At 39.7% G+C, this 18,779-nt stretch overlaps 1 protein-coding gene across 1 annotated transcript in view; it reads left to right on the top strand.

The window, feature by feature from the left end:
* The window catches only part of LOC110340289, a 93,030-nt gene that overhangs the window by 32,812 nt on the left and 41,439 nt on the right, over positions 1–18,779 (top strand). The window contains exons 20-27 of the mRNA XM_040731735.1: positions 1,691–1,719; positions 1,813–1,885; positions 4,765–4,838; positions 5,369–5,450; positions 7,288–7,361; positions 9,275–9,368; positions 13,684–13,757; positions 13,842–13,935. Coding sequence (XP_040587669.1) covers positions 1,691–1,719; positions 1,813–1,885; positions 4,765–4,838; positions 5,369–5,450; positions 7,288–7,361; positions 9,275–9,368; positions 13,684–13,757; positions 13,842–13,935 — 594 coding nt within the window. The remainder of the gene's footprint in view (positions 1–1,690; positions 1,720–1,812; positions 1,886–4,764; positions 4,839–5,368; positions 5,451–7,287; positions 7,362–9,274; positions 9,369–13,683; positions 13,758–13,841; positions 13,936–18,779) is intronic.

Here is an 18,779-nt window from a genome sequence, read left to right as displayed (position 1 = left end):
TGTGTACCCATATAAATATGAGCACACACACATATAAGAACATTCTATAAGTATTTCAAATGACAACAATTTATATAACTCCCCAAATCCAGAAAAGGGTCAAACTGAGAGTAACACTGGAGATGAGTTACATTATTAGGTGTTTCTCAACTGATGAATACTACAATATGAGAAGTTGCAGAGGGGTTGGAATAAAGGTGAAGACAGTCAAGAGCATAGGAAGTGCATAAAGAATAATCAGGTAGTATTATCTGAGTATGGACTGTGAAAATAAAGTTATTTTAATGAGAAATGGAGGGATATTCGCCTTGTAGGAAGAGGTATCTTAGAGCCAAATATGCATGTGAAGTTCAGCTTCAATGTCAGCATCTGTGCACCTTAGAGTCACACGCTGTAACTTTGAGCTTCACATAAAGGTTCATGGTGGGATGCACATCTAATACTGTATTTTTAGCCTTTTACAGCTACTATCAAATACTCTGATTCTATAAACAGCAGGTTGATCATGACTATCTTTAGGCTGATGGTTTTGTTGTTTAACATTTCTTTGCTATAGAATTTCCTTCCCTGAATCTTCCCTCCATCTTTCTGAACTTAGTCTACAGGAGCCAAGTTCAGGCCTTCTTCTGAAGGGCCACCCATCCCTGACATACTTGATTACATGTTTTAAATTCTGGCATTAGATCCTAATAACTCAGAAAACAATTTAGAAACAAATTGGTTACTCACACAATACAATGAATCAATGCAATTTTGGAAAAAAAGCACACCACGATCGTGTATTATGCTGACTGTTGGACTGATCACTAAGGTAAGGTAATTAGTAAGCGCTAATTATTTTGTGAAAACTCAGTTTATTTTTATTTGACAATCCCATTCCATTACTATAAACTTCTTATGTTTTAGATTCTGAGACTTTATGAGAAATATTTCTTTAAAAATGTAGGATATTAAAAAAGCACCTTGATTCCCTGCACTTGAGAAGCAGAGGTAGACAGATGTCTGTGAATTCAAGGCTGGTCTGCTCTACAAAGTGAGTTCCAGCACAAACAAAGCTATAGAAAGAAACCCTGTCTCAGGAGGGAAAGGGGTATTGTAGTCTTCATAACAATCCATATGTACCAGCAAAGGAGAAATATTTTTTGCATCACTATTTTTAATGCTAATATACAGCCTAATCAAATTAGAAAGCTTTCTTTAACAAAACACTGATTTGTGTATTTCCCTGGATTTTATGGCTGTGTTCTCCTTCCTGAATTAATAATGTGGAAAAAACAAATTCTTATTGTGAAAGTTCTACTGGCAATATATGCAGTGTCATGTTCCTGTTCATTCTGACATCTAGGTTAGATGATACCATTTCACAAAAGAGGCCATCTTTCCCTCCATCAGTTAGGAATGAAACACTGGCATCAATACGAGAGTCTTTTCTATTTAGTGGTGTTTACTATGTAATCTCACCTTGGAACGTTTCATGTAATTGAAGTCAAAACCTCGTTTTGTACTTGACTTTTACTCTGTCTCCTAATAAGACTACAACAAAGCAAGTGAAGATAAAGCAAACCCCAGTCTTAAAGGAAATATTCCCAGTGATAAGTCTGATGATTAGTTTCCACACTGATTCTGCATGTAATCTTGATTGACCTTGTCACATTAACATGCAATTAATTGCAAGTGTTTGGTTTCCCAGGCCTTTCTCCTGAATATCCTGAATTAAAGGTAACAATGTTTACATTTTTGTTCAGTTTCCTTAACTTCCTACTCTATGATGTACAGAAGTATCATTGAACGTCTTGTTTCAAACCCATGCAGGATGCCATTGAAAAACAAGATTCTGTGTTAACTAAAGACTCAACAGTGAATCAGGAAAAATCATTAATGACAGGTACATTTATCAATAGTTATTTCCCCAAAACAAGTACTTACGTTTTTTTGTTTGTTTGTTTTGTTTTTTGTTTTTCGAGACAGGGTTTCTCTGTATTGCTTTGGAGCCTCTCCTGGAACTCATTCAGTAGACCAGGCTGGTCTTGAACTCAGAGATTCACCTGCCTCTGCCTGGCAAGTACTTATTAATACTTGAAATATCCAGTTTTTTTATTCCCTATGACCTAGTTCTCTAATTTGGTGGAAGGATTAAATGCAAAAATGTAAATATCATTTAAGCATAATTGCCTAAATTCAAGATATAATAAAAACATAAAGAAGTGTTCTAATAAAAATGAACCTGCTGTGGAAACAGTCTATGGATAATATTCATATAATTTGTGTTCTAATTAATGTACTGCTTAAGTCAGTGACCCTAGTCAACCATGATATCTACACTGTAGCAGGAATTTACCTATTGCAATGTAATGAAACAGATTGTCTTACCTATCCCTAACCAAAAAAAATTAAGTATATATTTTAGAACAGTTTCAATTACATGAAAGCACAGTTACTGGCAACAGCAAATCCAAGTTCATATAATAATTGAATTGATACCTTTTTGATGTTTTTTCTTCTAGTTTGGCTATAATTATATTTTTATCAACATAAATTGGGTTTGAGTTCTCCCTAAGACTCACTTATGTACAGTGGGAGTGAACGGAAACCTATCTATCATTTAATTTATTAATGAGATTTGCTTTGCAAGAAACATACATTCATGAGAAATATTAAATAAAATTCACCAACACCAGGAGATGGGAGAAAAGTATGAAAGTAAACAGAAATCACTCAATCATTTCACTTAGCTTACCCCGTGTCGGTGTCTAGTTGTTAGTGTCTGGTTATTTAGGGGTTCAAGTTTATATTTACACTCTTTTAATTATTTTTCCTTAAGTATTTTTTGAGCTAGTATTGTTAAATGTTCTTGCCACTCAAAAATGTTATTCTTCTCATATCTAGAGCTGATATGCCTTGGTTGCAAAAGGGAGAACGAACCTTTGCTTTAAATGTCAGTGTTTAAGCATGTTACCACTTAACACATCTTGTACAGTAAACCTTAATGATCCGATTCCTTATTGGTCCTCCCTTTCCAGCCCTTGACCATCTTTACCAACTTCTCTTGCACTCCTAATGAGATGATGATGTCTACCTCAACCCTACCTGTAATTTTTTTTTAATTTTAAATAGCTTGTTTTACATGTCAATCCCAGTTCCCTCTCCCTCCCCTCCTCCCGCACTCCCCTTCCACCCTCCCTCCCACCCTATTGCCAAATCCTTCCACATAGGGGATGTCTAGAGTCTATCATTTTACTCTTGGTAGGGTCAAGGCACTCACCTAAGAGTCCAGGCTGAGAGAGCATCTCTCTTTGTGCTATAGGCACATGAAGACAGATTGTATACCAGGGATAGACACTGATCCACAGCTCAGAGCCCCATAGGTTGTCCAGGCCTTCTCACTGACACTCACATTTGGGGGGTCCAGATCAGTCCCATTCTGGCCTCCCCACTGTCGGTCTGGGGTCCAAGAGCACTCCCCTGTTCAGATCAGCTGTCTCTGCTGGTTTTGCCAGCCCATTCTTTGCCAATTTGCTCATCATTCCTCTCTCTCTGTCACTGGGTTCCTTGGGTTCAGTTCAGTGCTTAGTTGTGTGTTTGCCTCTGCTTCCATCAGTCCCAGGATGAAGGCTCCCGGATAGTTATAGACATCAAGTTCATTATCAGGAATGGGCATTCAAGGTGGTCCTTCCACTATTGCTTAGCTTGCCAATTGATGTTATACCTTTAGATCACTCGAGGTCACTCTGGTGCCTGATCTGTCTTCGATCCTATGATTCCCTCTTCCCCCTATTCTACCCCCACCCCCTCAACTTCCTGTCCCCCATGACCAACTCCCTTCCTCTTTACCCCCTCTATTCTTCCCAGGTCCCACTACCCCCCCTCGCCCTGTTCCCCATCCATTCAGAGGATCTTGTCTCCATCCTCTTCTCTTGGGTATTATGCATATATGCATATCTTCTGTAATTTTAAACACCTGCAAGTTGAAACTCTGTTTCCCTTAGTATGCCTCACATGCTACTTTACCATCCTGGTCACTGTATACTAACCCTCTTGTTAAGAGAAAAATCAAATAATTCTCATGTAAGGGCACTGCTGCATTGTTTGCTTGTCCCTTTAAATTCCAGAGAAAAATAAGTAAAATACTAATTTTACAAAATTATAAAAAATTTATCACTTCTAAGACTGGAAATAAAATAGGCATGTGAATAAGTAATTTACACTTCAAATGAAAAATGAAGTGTTAAGGGTGCTGTGAGGAAAGCAACATGTGTGAGCATCAGGAAAAAGAAGTAGAATCAAGGGATATTTAACTTATACTGAGGTAGGGAACGATTTGTCAAAGTAGTAGATACAAACAATGCATGAATATGGTGTAATCAGGTCAAGAATTTTCATAGATGATCTTCGATGTGTTACTTTTAGCAAATACAGAAGAATGAGGGCTGTGAGTATATGCGATTCATAATGACAATTTTGTTACTGAAGATGTTTTCATTTCTGTTTATTGAAATAATAAGTGCATATGTCTTTGGCATGTATATAAGGGGATGATGACTCCTACTGCCTATGTATAAGGTCTATGAAGCTTTGATAATGGCATTTATTTTCTGAATCAGGAAACATCTAGTTGAATATCAAGATATACTTAAACATTTTGTTGCAAAATAAAAACCTGACATTTAATTGTTCACTTTTAAAATTTTTGTATCTGTGGTTTTGCAGGTGATAGTGTTTATTTCACTGCTTTCTTGGCTGACTTTACATATATGTGTTTGTCAGGGGCAGAAACTGTACAACTGAGGTTGGAGGAAGAACAGACAGAATGGTGTGGTAGTAACAAGAAGCAGAGGAAGGTATTTAGGAATTTGCATTTTCACATTAAGGTTCTTCTCCTTACCCTTGGATTTCTTGCATAGTCTTTTCATCACTGTATAAATTCCAACTATTTGAAAAGTAAAAAACATAAAACAATGGACTTCTCTGCTAAGTCAATTGTATGAAAAAATAGAGATGTGATTTAGAATGTATATATAAGGATCTCAATATATCTGCTATATCTCTATTTATCATCTATCTATCTATAAATCTATCTGTCTATCATCTGTCTATCTACATATCTATGCTTATTTTTTTAGGACATGCTTCTTTTACTTCTATCCAGTTAATCTTTTTTTAACAGTAACTTTGTAATTTTTACTTTATTCTTTCAGTGCTTCCTTAGTAGATAATCACATACATAGACAGAAATTTGTTATCTACATGGCAAATTATATCTTTATATCCAGTTAATCTTAAGAAAAGATATTGTGATGTTCTTGGAGAGCAGTCAGGAAATCTCTGTGCAAGTCCTTACTGATCCTAATTTTAACAGCCTGTTTTGCAGCAACTTCAACCGAAACGGAATGATCAAGTGTCTTTAGATCCTGAAAAACATGTGAAAAATTCAGGAGTTGCTGAAGAGAGAGGTAAGAATTCTATTAATAGTCATTGCAAGAAATTCCCATTAAAACATGAAGATGGAGCTACTTTCTTCACCAAGGAAAACTGCCCAACAATGTTCATGAACTAGTCTAACATGACAGAAATCTGTATATTCTCAAGCCCCTGACAGAGTTATGTCATTGAAAGTGTCCCTGATAAAGCTAATGTATGATATGAAGTATTAATATCTTTACTCAATCTGAGAAACATCCAGAAATGGAACAGTATTTAAAAAAGAAGGAACAAAGATTAAAGTAGACAAAGTTACCAAGATTCAATGTGAGCCCAGGGTGAGAGTACATCTCACATTGTTGGATGGGAGTCCAAAGCCCATTTGTATACCCGAGATAAATACTGATCTATTGCCCAAGGCTCAATAGATTGCCTAGGCCTCTTCACTGACACCCACATTCAGGGGGTCTTGATCAGTCCCATGATGGATTCCCAGCCATCAGTCTGCGATTCAAGAGCTAACCCTTGTCAGGTCAGCTGTTTCTGGGGATTAAACCAGCCTAGTCTTAAACCCTTTGGTCATCAGTCCTCCGTCTCTGTCACTGGATTTCTTGAGTTCAGGTCTGTGCTTAGCCGTGGGGGTCTGCCTCTGCTTCCATCAGCCAATCAATGAAGGTTCTGTTTCCCAGACTCTCTGGCCATGGGATTGTAGGCTGGCACTCCCCAGATCTATGTCTAAAATCCATATATGAGAGCATACATGCCATGTTTCTCTTTTTGTAACTGGGTTACCTCACTCAGGATGGTTTCTTCTAGTGTAGTGCCATCCTTTTGCCTGCAAATTTCAGGATTCCATTTTTTTTTCTGCTGAATAGTACTCCATTGTATAAATGTACCACATTTTCTCTATCCACTCTTCGGTTGAGGGGCATCTAGGTTGATTCCAAGTTCTGGCTATTACAAATAATGTTGCTATGAACATAGTGGAACAGACATCCTTGCTGTATGAATGAACAAACTTTTAAGGTAGTTAAAAGGAAAGTGTACATGCTGACCTGGAGAATGAGAAATGTTATCCAGGAAGGATTCAGTCAGTTATCATGAAATTTCATAAGAAGGGAGAGGCTAGTCAATAAGTAGAGCAAAGTATTTTACACAGGAAGGACATAAGAAGTGTAAGACATAATTCAATTAAGAAAATGTCTAGAAACATTTCTCTCCCCAGGAGGAGAATAGTGTGCAGTGTGGAAGTATGTGCTTCCATGGGCCAACTCTCTTAGGGTTTTTATTGTTGTGAAGAAACACCACGACCACAGCAACTCTTATGAAAAAACATTTAATCGAGGGGGCTGCTTACAGTTTCAGAGCTTCAGTCCATTATTATCATGGCAGGGAACTTGGTGGTGTACAAGAGAAACAGCTGAGAGTCCGACATCTTGCAGGCAACAGGAAGTCGACTCAAATCCCACCCCACAGAGACATACTTCCTCCAACAAGGCCATGCCTCCTAATAGTGCCACTCCCTTTGGGGGCTATATCCTTTAAAACCATCATACCAACCAATTCTGTGTTAGTTTGGGTCTACTGGAGTCATTTGTGCATGCTTCTTTAACATGTGTGGTTAACTTTAACTCGGTGCTTCTGCCTATGTGTCTATTCGGTGTATGACTCTCTAAATAATTGTATTCATTTCTCAAGCTAGTAAATACCTACTTGAATATTAAGGTGACTCTAATCATTTCATTGTTAAGTTAAAAACCCAACTCTTCTTTGTTTACTTTTTCAACACTTGTATTGCCAGTTGAGTAGATGATGATGGTTCTTCCACTGTTTTAATGTCTGGTTTTAACCACCCTATGTATCTCTTAGGAGCCACAACAATACAACCGGGGCCAAAGACAGAACAAACAGGAAGATTTGTCAGTGACAAGAAGCAGAGGAAGGTACTTAGGAGTTTACATTTTCCTTTAAGATTCTTATCATTGGTGAATGGTTAACACAGGCTGAGGCAGTTACAAGTCACACTGTCCTGGAGAATAATGGGATCATGTCTAATATCTAATTTTGGAACTTTTTGTCAACTGTGCCGAGTACAACATTTTCAGAACCTACAGCCATTAACTCCTCTTCAGCCTTATCCTTGGATTTCTTTCACAACCTTTTCTTATTGCTGGAGTTCCAGTCTCATAACATCTTACCTAATACAGAGTGAGACCAGATTTGAACTGGTGACTAAGTGGTTTAAAGTATGAACAGTAAAAGAATGACCCTTCCTGAGCCTGATTAATGCTATGATGATCATTCCCAATGACTGAAAATTCATCTAAGATTTCCTACTAACCAGCAGCACAGAAGAGGGTAAGGTATATTTTCCTCTGGACTCTTGCTGCCTTCATTATCTCAGGTGTGTGAGTGGATAGGGAGGCACATTGGACCCCACTAACAATAAATAGAATGCTGTCTTCTAGAATGGCCTCTCTCGTGTTATGCTCCACATGATCACCTTTGAGGTTATCGTTAATTCAGTGATGGATATCAGCAAGCATGATGAAATGTTACGCATTGACTTTGTGTTATAATAAATTGAGATAGGCATTCAGTTGTAAGGCTGAGATTAAGGGACCATGGAAAGGCTGCTACACACATTTGACATTAGTGCTTAGGAAGCTGAAGCTAGAGGACTGCCTCAGAAATTAAAATTAAAATGATGTAAAGAATGGAGATAGAGCTATTGTCACCCTGTCAAACACTTCTGGTACTTAAAAATTATACATATATTATATACAACAAAGATACATGAGAAAGAAAATATAGTCCTAAGATGAAGAGAAAATGGAAGGTCATCAGGACTGTCACAGTAATGAAATGATTCTTAGGGACCTTGCCCATGACCACAAGCAGAGGGATGGGGGTTGGGGGCAGAACAGTGTGACTATGACTGTGTGGAGGCAGATAATGTGTTCTATACTATTTGGTTTGACACAACACTGGGCAAACTTCTAATGCTTTCTTTTGTAGTGATTTAGAGGTGATTTGGGACATCTCAATAATGTGTTATCACTATAAAAACCAGCTATGTAAATTGTTATCCATGTCATGTTTTAAATAAATTCCCTAGGCATGAACATGATCATAGGATTTGGTTACATTTGCTCTGCCTTCATTATACAACTGGATTTTGAAGTTCATTTGTATCGTTCCTTTTTAATCTTTATACACCTTTAAAAGTTCTCTCTTAATAGGTATGGAAACCTGATAGGGCATATTTAATGTTTTCATGTTCTTATTTAACTGTAAGGTAAAGAAGATTTTCAAACTTTACCTGGTCTCTCTGAGTAGCCATGTTGTTATCAATGGAAAATTTATCCAGTGTGTTTAGGGCTTTAATTCCAACAGGACCAACTATAACAGTGTTCCATTTATTCTAAACAGCTTACATAATAAAAGCACACTTCATCTGCATTTCTTCTTTTGATGGGAAATGTTTCTGTCTATGTAAATCTCAATGTCCCAACCTGTAGCAGCAAGAAAATAAGATTTGTTTAAACACTGGTGGTCATGTGAAGATTGCATGTACTAGTAATGCATTCTGACGTTAACCTCTTGTTTAAAGATGCCCAGTGTAGACTCTTCTGTCTATGGTGATGTCTCCTCTGGTCTTCTGTGATCAGTTACCATATGAAGGAAAATGTAGACGTGATGTAGAGAGCATATGTAAGGATCTCATCATATTTTTTGTTTTTCTGTAGTGCATCCTTTATTTACATCCAGTTGCTTTTGATATGAGATCTAGCTATATCTTGGGAAGGTTTTAGAAAACCTCTGTGAAGCTCCTTACCTATGCTCATTTTATCAGCCCATCTTTGAGCGATTTCAACCAAAGTGGAGTGCTCAGGCGTTTATGGGTCCTGAAGAAAGTGGAGAAAACACAGGAGCCACTGAAGAGAAAGGTGAGAATACTGTTAATAAAAAGCCATTTAAAGAAATACCTATTAAGACAGGAAGAAGGAAACATCCTTCACTCAACATGTTTGCTAACTTGGAGGAAATAATCTTTATTTCTTAAGTTTCTAAAGGAGGTTCCATTGTGAGTGTTGGTGAGGAGGCTAAAGTAGAATTCAAATTACCAGAGTTTTTGTTTGAAATGAGAAATTAGAGGAAACAGCAGAGTGTCTAGGAAGAGAGGGCAAAGACTGAAATAGGAGGTGTTACAGGCAGTAAATAAAGGGAAATGAGGTTGCTGTATATAGTTGCAAGCATCTTTGCAAGATGCAAGTCAGTTGCATTAGAAACATAGGAAAATATAAGGCAGAAGCATCAAAGAGTCTAATCTAAGAGACGAAGAGTAGAAAGAAGAGTCACCAGGCCTCCTCCATTCCTTATTACTGGTCAGCAGTAAGAGTGGAAGTACTAGGCATTTTGGAGCTAGGGTTTCTTCACAATAGCTAAACGCAAGCAGCTATATCCAGTTGTACATGCACACACTGTTGTCATGGATAGTGTGGCTCCTTCCATTCAATACTTCTCTGCCTTCCACATTCCTGTGCTTCCTTCCTTTCTACCTTCCCAAACCCACAGTTCAGGAAAGCTCCTATGTATGCCCATCACTGACATGTTTGTTTATCTCCAATGCATTCTAGAACACGAACCTAGTAAAAACTCAAGAAACAATTTCTGGTGTATTCTCTACTTTCTATGCTTAATTTTCTCTTCTCTCCTTCTAAGCTTTGTTCTCTGTATTTAGACAACTTGTGGTTTTCAGGGAGAGTCTCCTGTTCATTGCAAAGTCAGGTTTCTTTGGAAAGAGGTGAGAGCTATATTTATCTGTGTGGACAAGGATAAGTATTTAAAATTCAGTTAGAAATTATACTGCTAGAGCGAAGTGATGGCCACAGGTTCTTTTTCTAAGATCCATGGCTTCCTAGTCTCAAGCAGTTGGCTGGGTTTCTAGTAGCAGGCATGATTTCCCTTCGGTTGAGCAGGCCTGCTATTTCTGCCTGGTATTTCCAGGACCACTTACCTCTAGCTGAGATAAAATGTTTAACCCCTGCCTCAGTACATTGTTTTACACATATCTGCTTTGATTTCTGCCCAACCTAACAGTATATTTACTAGGGATCTCTGTGTTGTTTCTCTCTCATGATGAGGTGCTGCAATGCAACAAAGCTGACTATTGCAGTGTCTCACTGGCAGCAGCTTATATAGCACTCAGTCACTGTCCTTTGAGTCTCCATTGGGATCTGTGAAACTCAAGTTCTTATCTCCATTTGCCAGTATGTCAGTGCTGGGAGCACATGGATCACAAGAATTTTATGTTCTTCTTAGAAGCCATCAAATGCATCATGTAAAAACTATCAAAACAAAACAAAACATTTAAATTACAAAGAAATTCCACTTTAGATGTTTGATGCTTTCTCTTTAGTCCAGTATAAAAGGGGTGTAGTGCTTTCCAGAGGGCTGACTGGGACCATTAGGTTTACAGGTGCCACCATTTTGGCTTGTGCCATGTGGTAGCATTAACCAAGATTGTGGTGAAGTCATATGGCATTTGCTTTCTTTATGGTATCATTAGCAAGGTGACCAAGTCATATGGTTGCTCCTATCTTGATGAGTTCCCACAGCCAAGGTGGCAGAAAATCACATGGTTGTTTTCTGCTCAAGGTGAACTCAGGCTGTGTTAAAGTGAGTCCATACCCCACCAGGGCATGAGTCCCTGGTGGATCAACCATTTTGTAGAACTAATGTGAGTCATTACACCCTTTGTTTAAAAATATGCTTTATGTAGGTAGACTCCTGTGGGGGTAGGATGAGATGGGACAGGTTACCTAGGTAGGTAGACCCAAAAATAAAGAGGGGAAGAGATTTCACAGTCTCAGTTCATAAAGCTAAATCCATAAGCCGCTGATACAGTAGCTGGATTCACAACACAGGTTTCTCTCAGAAGAGATAAGGAATAAGAGATGAAGAGCCCATGGGAAGTAACTCTGTAAGGTGGTGGTTCTTATCCTGTGGCTTGTGACCTCTTGAGCGAGGTCACTTAGCTATCAGATATTTACATTACCATTCACAGCAGTAGCAAAATTATGTTATGAAGAAACTATGAAAATCATTCTATGGCTGGGGGCCACCACAACATGAGGAACTGTGTTAAAGGGTTGCAGCATTAAGGAAGGTTGAGAAACATCTCTTAGGGTCTAAGAGCTGTTACCATCCCAGTTCCAGGACAGGGGGCGGACTGGGCTGTTTTGTCCTCCTTTTCATAACCACAGAGTCAGAGGCCTATCTTGACCTAGGACAGGGGTGTGTAGGGAAAATCTGCTTGAGTCTGGAGTGGGAAGGCTAAATCCCCTCGAGCGTCAGCTTCTCCATTTAAGCAGCACAGGGAAATAACTTTGTCTGCTCTGCTTTGACAAGGAGGGGCCTAGCAGCCAGACTATCATCTGAAAGAGTTTAGGGGATTAGTTTAGAAGTTTGAGATGGTAAAACCCTAAGTGTTGAGGTGATGGGAGGGACAGGAGTGGAGATGGAAAGGGGGCCTGAAGGTGGGGGTTTCACATCATATGCCATTCAGTCTTAGGAAGCTGTCTGATCAGTGAAACCTTGATCTCCGAAAGTGTTTTCCAGTGGGTATCGGGTCCAGACCTCAGTTGACAGGTGTACTGATGCCTTGAGATTTGTTTTCAGGCAAACCAAACATATGGGTAGGGATGTAGATCTTGGTCCCTATTTTAGGCAAGGTAAGAATGATGTTAGTTTCTGGTAGTAAGTCTTTACTTATAACCAGAAAGTGGCTAGAAACAAGTGACCAGGGTCTAGAATGGGCATCCCCAATTCCAGTGACAGGTCAGGCACAGCTGGAGACAGAAAGCTGGAGAACTCTCAGGGTACAGATGAGGGTGAAAATCTAGGGCTCCTGAAGGCTGAACCAGGATGTTGGAAGCCCTGTTGTGTTGAGTGACAGAAGGCCTCTACTCTGGAGGTCAAAGGGGAGGGAGAGAGTGAGAGGGGACCCAAACTAAGTTTACATGGCATACCAAACACCCACAGGCTTCAAGTCCCTACTGGTGGCTATTACAGCCTAGTGAACACAGAGAGCTGCCATGCTCTCAGTGGGATGGGTCTCAGAAAAGGAAGACTGGTAAAAGAAGAGAGAAAAAGTCACCAAAAGAGACAGGCTGGGATTTGGGGCCCCAAACTCAGCCTGTGTTTTGGCACCAAATGTTAGAACTGACAGAGGCCACTTGGGAATAAAGGAAGTACAGACCAGTCTCCATGGGAGCAGAATTGTATTTCAAAGTGTTAGGTACCAATAGAGGTTGGTGTGGTGATCTTACCAGGATCTACCTCACATCCCACAGATGTGACCAGTCAAGTCAGTTCTTCTGTCTGAGTTTCTCAGCCCACCTGAGGGCTTTTCATCCTTAAGCCTTCAGCCAGGCTGGAGGGTTAGGAAACAATAATGACGGTGGGAGGGGGTTACAGGGAAGAAATGATCTGACGGGGCGTGTGTGTGCAAAAGCTCCAGCTAGGGAAGGAGAATGAGGTGAACATATGAGAAGGAGGGAGCAGGATAAAACAACAGTAAGATTGTCTGAAAAAAGGCCACAAGGAATCGTGCTATTGAGTATCTATCTGAAGAAAAGCCTAAGTCCATGCACAAATACATGCATACATATGTATATAAATTTTATAGTACACACACACACACACACACACACACACACACACACACACACACACATTTATCTGGGCTGATAATACCATAAGAGCAAAAGGCATGAGAAAGCCTCTATTGAATTGTTGGTCAGGGTTGTCTAAGAGGCTCCCAAAGCTTAGAGGAGTGTCTGGGCTGGGCCCCGTGTGTGAAGTGCACGGTGTTCTCTGCAATAGGTACTTCCCTTCCATCTCTGGAGGACAACCAAGGGTGACAGTCTGTGTCGTTCATGTGAGTCCATATAGCCTTTACACTTTGTGTCTTAAGCTAGCTGCATTTTGTTTCTTTTTCTGGGACCACTTGTGCGTGCTTCAGCATTGTGCCTGTCCTGTGTATCGATTTGCTATGCGAATCTCTAGATAGCGGCACACATTTCCCAAGCTCGTTGAATAGTAAAGCTTTCATGAGTGTTTGATTGCTAAATTATCATTATTATTATTATTAAAATATTACTTTGATTTTCAACATTTGTGTCACCAGTTAAGTAGATGTTCATGGTTATTTCACTGTTTTTTTAATGTGTGCTTTTGACTACTCTATGTAACCCCCAGGAGCCACAACAGTACAACCAAGGCCAAAGACAGAACAAGCAGGAAGGTTTGGCAGGGACAAGAAGCGGCGGAAGGTACTCAGGCGAACATTCTAGCTGTGTCTTGGGAAGGTGTTAGGAGACCTCTGTGCAGCATCTTACCTATGCTCATTTTATCAGTCCATCTTCGAGCGATTTCAACCAACGTGGAGTACTCGGTTGTTTATGGGCCCTGAAGAAAGTGGAGAAAACACAGGAGCTGTTGAAGAGAAAGGTGAGAATTCGGTTAACAAAAAGTTGTTATGAGAATAATTGTTAAAACAGGAAGAAAAAGAGATAGTTTCTTCACAAAAGAAAACTGATGACAAATATTTATGAATAAAAGTAAACATCAAATGTAATTTACTTCCTGATTTATTTTTACATTTTGTGGGTGTTATAAGAGTCTCTTATTAAAAAGTATATGATCTGATATCATATAATCAGGCCATTTGGGGAGGGAATGTGAACTCCTCTGATGAACAGCCATTGCTCAAAGTAATTCCAAGGCTTCTAACATGAGGATGCTGTCTCTTCATGTGACCACAGTTTTAGTGTTACTCTGCTGTCCTATCTTGGTGTTTTCCTCACTTCCGCCTTCACATTACTGATCAATGGTCAAAGCTCACAGTATTGCTTGGACATGTCTGCCACCAATTAACTTGAATGGTACCTTCTTGTCCATAAATTTCCTCAGAGTATGAGGGTATGCCTTGCTCATGGCAGCCCCTCAGTGGGCTTGACACAGCTTTGAAGGCAAATCTTTAAAAACTTTTCTTATTAATTCTTTGAGAACTTCATAAAATGTATTTTGATGCCACTCACCACTTTCCAACACAAAGAACGCAGATTATCCAAAACAGTGCCCAATAGTAATAACTCTGCTGGAGGAATCATCACCTCTGACTTCAAGTCCTCTAGAGTTATAGAAATATAAACAACATGGTACTGGTTTAAACCAGACACATTGAACAATGGAAAAGCACTGAGGATCCAGAAAAAAATATCCCCAGTGCCCTACGGCCATGTGGCTTATGACAAAGAAGTTGAAGTTACACATCGGAGAAAAGACAGCATCTTTAACAAATGGTGCTGGCCTAAGTGACTATCTACATGAAGAAAAATGAAACTAAGTCTTTTCAATCAAGTGAGCAACCTTGCTAAAGACTCAGAACCTTGAATCTGGCAGAGGAGAAAGAAAGGCCCAAGCTCAAACTTACAGGCACAGGAAAGAGTTTTCTGAACAGAGTGCCGGCAATGGAGGGATTGAGACCAACAATTGACAAATGAGACCACATGAAGCTAAAACGCTTCTGCATAGTGAAGGATAACATTTTATTGAAGAGTCAGCCTAGAAAAAAAGATCTTTACTGCTTGTACATCTGACAGGGGGTTAGGAATGATAACACACAAAGAAGTATTCTTCAAAAACAGTCCCTCAGTAGGTTCTAGTGACAAGTATTCAATAAACATATATTCTTTTTTTCCATATTTTTTATTTTTTATGCATGTCACTTTCAGTTCCCTCTCCCTCCCTCCTCTCTTACCCCCCAATCCTCCCAACCCCTCACCCCCACTCCATCCCCCCTCCACTCCTCAGGGAGGGCAAGGGCCTCCATGAGGGATTTCTAGAGTCTGTCATATCATCTTGGGAATGGCCCAGGTTCTTCCCCGTGTGTCCAGGCTGAGAGAGCATCGCTCCACATGGCATGGGCTCCCAGAGTCCCTGGTATGCCAGGAATAAATACTGCTCCACTTTCCAAGGTCCCACAGATTGCCAAGGCCTCCTCTCTGTCACCCAGGTTCAGTAGGAGGATGTCTGAATCAGTCCCATGCTGGCCCCCCAATCATCAGTCTGGGCTCCATGTGATGCTCCTTGCCTAGGTCAGCTGCCCCTATGGGCCTCTCCAGCCTGATCCCAATCCCGATTCCCTTGGTCATCACTCCTCTTTGCAAGTGGGTTCCAGGAGTTCAATTCAGTTCACAGCTGTGGGTGTCTACCTCCGTCTCCATCAGCCACTGGATGAGAGTTCTAGGATGGCATATAAGGCAGTCATTATTCTCACCATCATGGGAGGGCATTTAAGGTAGGCTTAATGCCAGTTGGTGTCATTCCTGTAGATCTGTAAAGATCTCACTAGTACCAGATCTCTCCTCCAACTTATAATAGCTCCCTCTTTTATGGTATCTCCCATCCGTTTCTCCTCTATTCTTACCCTGGCTCAACCTTCCTGCTCTCCCGTGTTGTCCTCTCTCCTCCTCTTCTCTCCCTCCCTTTCTCCCATCTCCTTATGCCCTTCCCTTCTCCCCCTCCCCAATCTAATTAGGAGATTGCATCCCATAACCCTTCTCTGGGTTATCATGCATACCTCTCTTAGGGTCCTCACTGTACCCCCAGCCTCTCTGGTGGTGGGATTGTGGGCTGGCAATGCCCTCCTCCATGTCTAAAATCCATATATGAGTGAGTACATACCATCCTAAACACAGATTCTTTTTTTTTTTTTTTTGGTTTTTACGAGACAGGGTTTCTCTGTATTGTTTTGAAGGTTGTTGGTCCAGCCTGGCCTCGAACTCACAGAGATCCACCTGCCTCTGCCTCCTGAGTGCTGGGATTAAAGGCGTGTGCCACCACCACCCGGCTAAACACGGATTCTTACAAGCAACATTGAAGGGACTGATCAGGCTCTCTCTCTCTTTATATATATATGTACATACATATACACAGATATATGTATATATACATATCTATCTATGTATGAATATATACACACATACACATATCTATATATGTATATATATACACATACACATGCATGTGTATATATAAAACAATAATGATAAAAATAAGAGGATATGAGTTTGAGAGTGAGTGGGCAATATGAGAGGGACTGGAGGGAGAAGTGGGATGGGGAAAATGATGTAACTACAGTAGTCATATATGAAATTCTTAAAATAATTCTCAAAATACTAAAGATAAATAAACCAAGCAACAAACAACTCAATTAAAAATGGACCACACAACTGAATGGAGAGTTCTCAAAGGATGAAATGCAAATGGATGAGAATAATTTTTTAAAAAATGTCAGCATCCTTAGCTATCAGAGAAATGCAAAACAAAAGTTGCTTTGTGATTTCATCATATCCCAGTCAAGATGGCTATGTTAAACCAAATAAATAAAATAAAAAACCAGATAACAACAAATGTTGGCCTACCTGTGTGGGAAGGAAGACTGAAAACTTGCCTCTCACTTGTGGAAGTGCAAACTCGTACAATTACAATGGAATCAGTGTGGAACTTCCTCAGTACCTACAAATATATGTACCACACGATCCAGCTATACCATTCTTATGCATATACCCATAGGTCTGTATCTTAGAGATACATGCTCATCATGTCCATTGCCTCTCTGTACACAATAGCCATAAGATGGAAATAGCTGAGATGCCCGTCAAATAAGAAAAGGATAATGAAAATGTGGTACGTTAGCAAAATGGATGATTATTCATCTCTTAAAATCAAAGTTAAGGGCTGGAGACTTGGCCCAGTGGTTAAGATCACTGCTCTTCCAAAGGACTTTGATTAGATTCTCAGTACCCACATGGTGGTTCACAATCATGTTCCAGGGGATCAGAATCCATCTTCTGCCTTTATGGGTATGAGGCATAGATTTAGTATGCAGACAAAACACCTATATACATAAAATAGAAAGCAAATTAATTTTAAAGAGAAAAAGCACAATAATGAAAACGCAGATAAATTGATGGAACTGAAAATAATCAACCTGAATGAGGCAACACAGATTCAGAAAGACAAATGTCATATGTTTTCTTTCATGAATGGAAGTTAGTTTGGGATCTTTACATATGTGTACTTCATTGGAATATCCATGGATGATAGGAAATTAGTAAAGCTCCATGGATAGAGGGGCTTTAAATGGAGGGGAGATAGAATGAAAAGATATAAAGGGGGGATAAGGACTAACAGGACAAATAGTCAGATAGACTGGGGCATAGGAGGGGAAGGTGCAGGAGTAAATACAGGAATGTGTAGTTGTATTTTCTTTGGGTCACCAACCGGTTCCCAAATAAAGACACAAAGACTTATTCATAATAATGAATTCCCTGCCTTACCTTAGGCTTGTCCTACTAGCTCTTTTAACTCAATTTAAACTGTTTTATTCTTCTACACTTTGCCTTAGAGCTCTTTTACCTTTTCTTTCATTCTGTATGTCCTACTTCCTCCATGTCTGTCTGACTGGCCCCTGGTGTCTCCCTGTAGTCTCCCTTTTCTTTATTTCTTGAGCCTAAATTCCTTTTCCTACTTACTTCCCAGAAAGTTCTACATATACCTCCTCCCGTGCTATTGGAAATTCAGCTTTTTAAATAGACCAATCTGGGAGGCTTTAGGCTGGAAAGGTATTTAAACATATTTACATAATTAAGCAAACATATCACATCTTTACAGAGCTAAACAAATATTCCACAACATAAACCAATGTAACACTTCTTTACATAGTTAAACAAATGTAACACATCTTTGCATAGTTAAGCAGATATTCTGCAACAGGGATGAACAACTGACACTAAAGGACCTTTAAAAAGTCAAATGGGAACCTATTGCTGTAGGAATTTACACACACACTCACATACACACACACATGCACACGCACGCACACATGCACGCATGTGCACACACATACAGAGACAGAGACAGAGACACACACAGGTAGGGGAGAGAGTTTAAAAGAATGTATTCTATGACAGGGAGACTGTGCCCCACTGGACACAGGCTAATAAATAAAACCTAATTGTTGGCAACTGCAGGACAAAGACCCTCAGGCATTATAAGCTATTGCCATGACTTGATAGTAAGACCCTATACCTGACAATACCACTTACTTAATCAAAGAACACAGAGAAATCTAGTTTGTACTCAAATAGAAGTATCATTTCTACAGGCTAGTTTTTATAGGGATGGGTGATGCTATGTGTGCTATGATAGAATAAAGGTACCACCAATGTTACCAAACTGTGAACCCCATGAGCTATAATGGCTGGCTTGACACTATATGCCCACTG

The sequence above is a fragment of the Mesocricetus auratus genome, unplaced genomic scaffold, assembly GCF_017639785.1.
Source record: "Mesocricetus auratus isolate SY011 unplaced genomic scaffold, BCM_Maur_2.0 Super-Scaffold_100026, whole genome shotgun sequence".
Lineage (NCBI taxonomy): Eukaryota > Metazoa > Chordata > Mammalia > Rodentia > Cricetidae > Mesocricetus > Mesocricetus auratus.
This window is presented reverse-complemented; position numbering and strand designations above follow the sequence as displayed.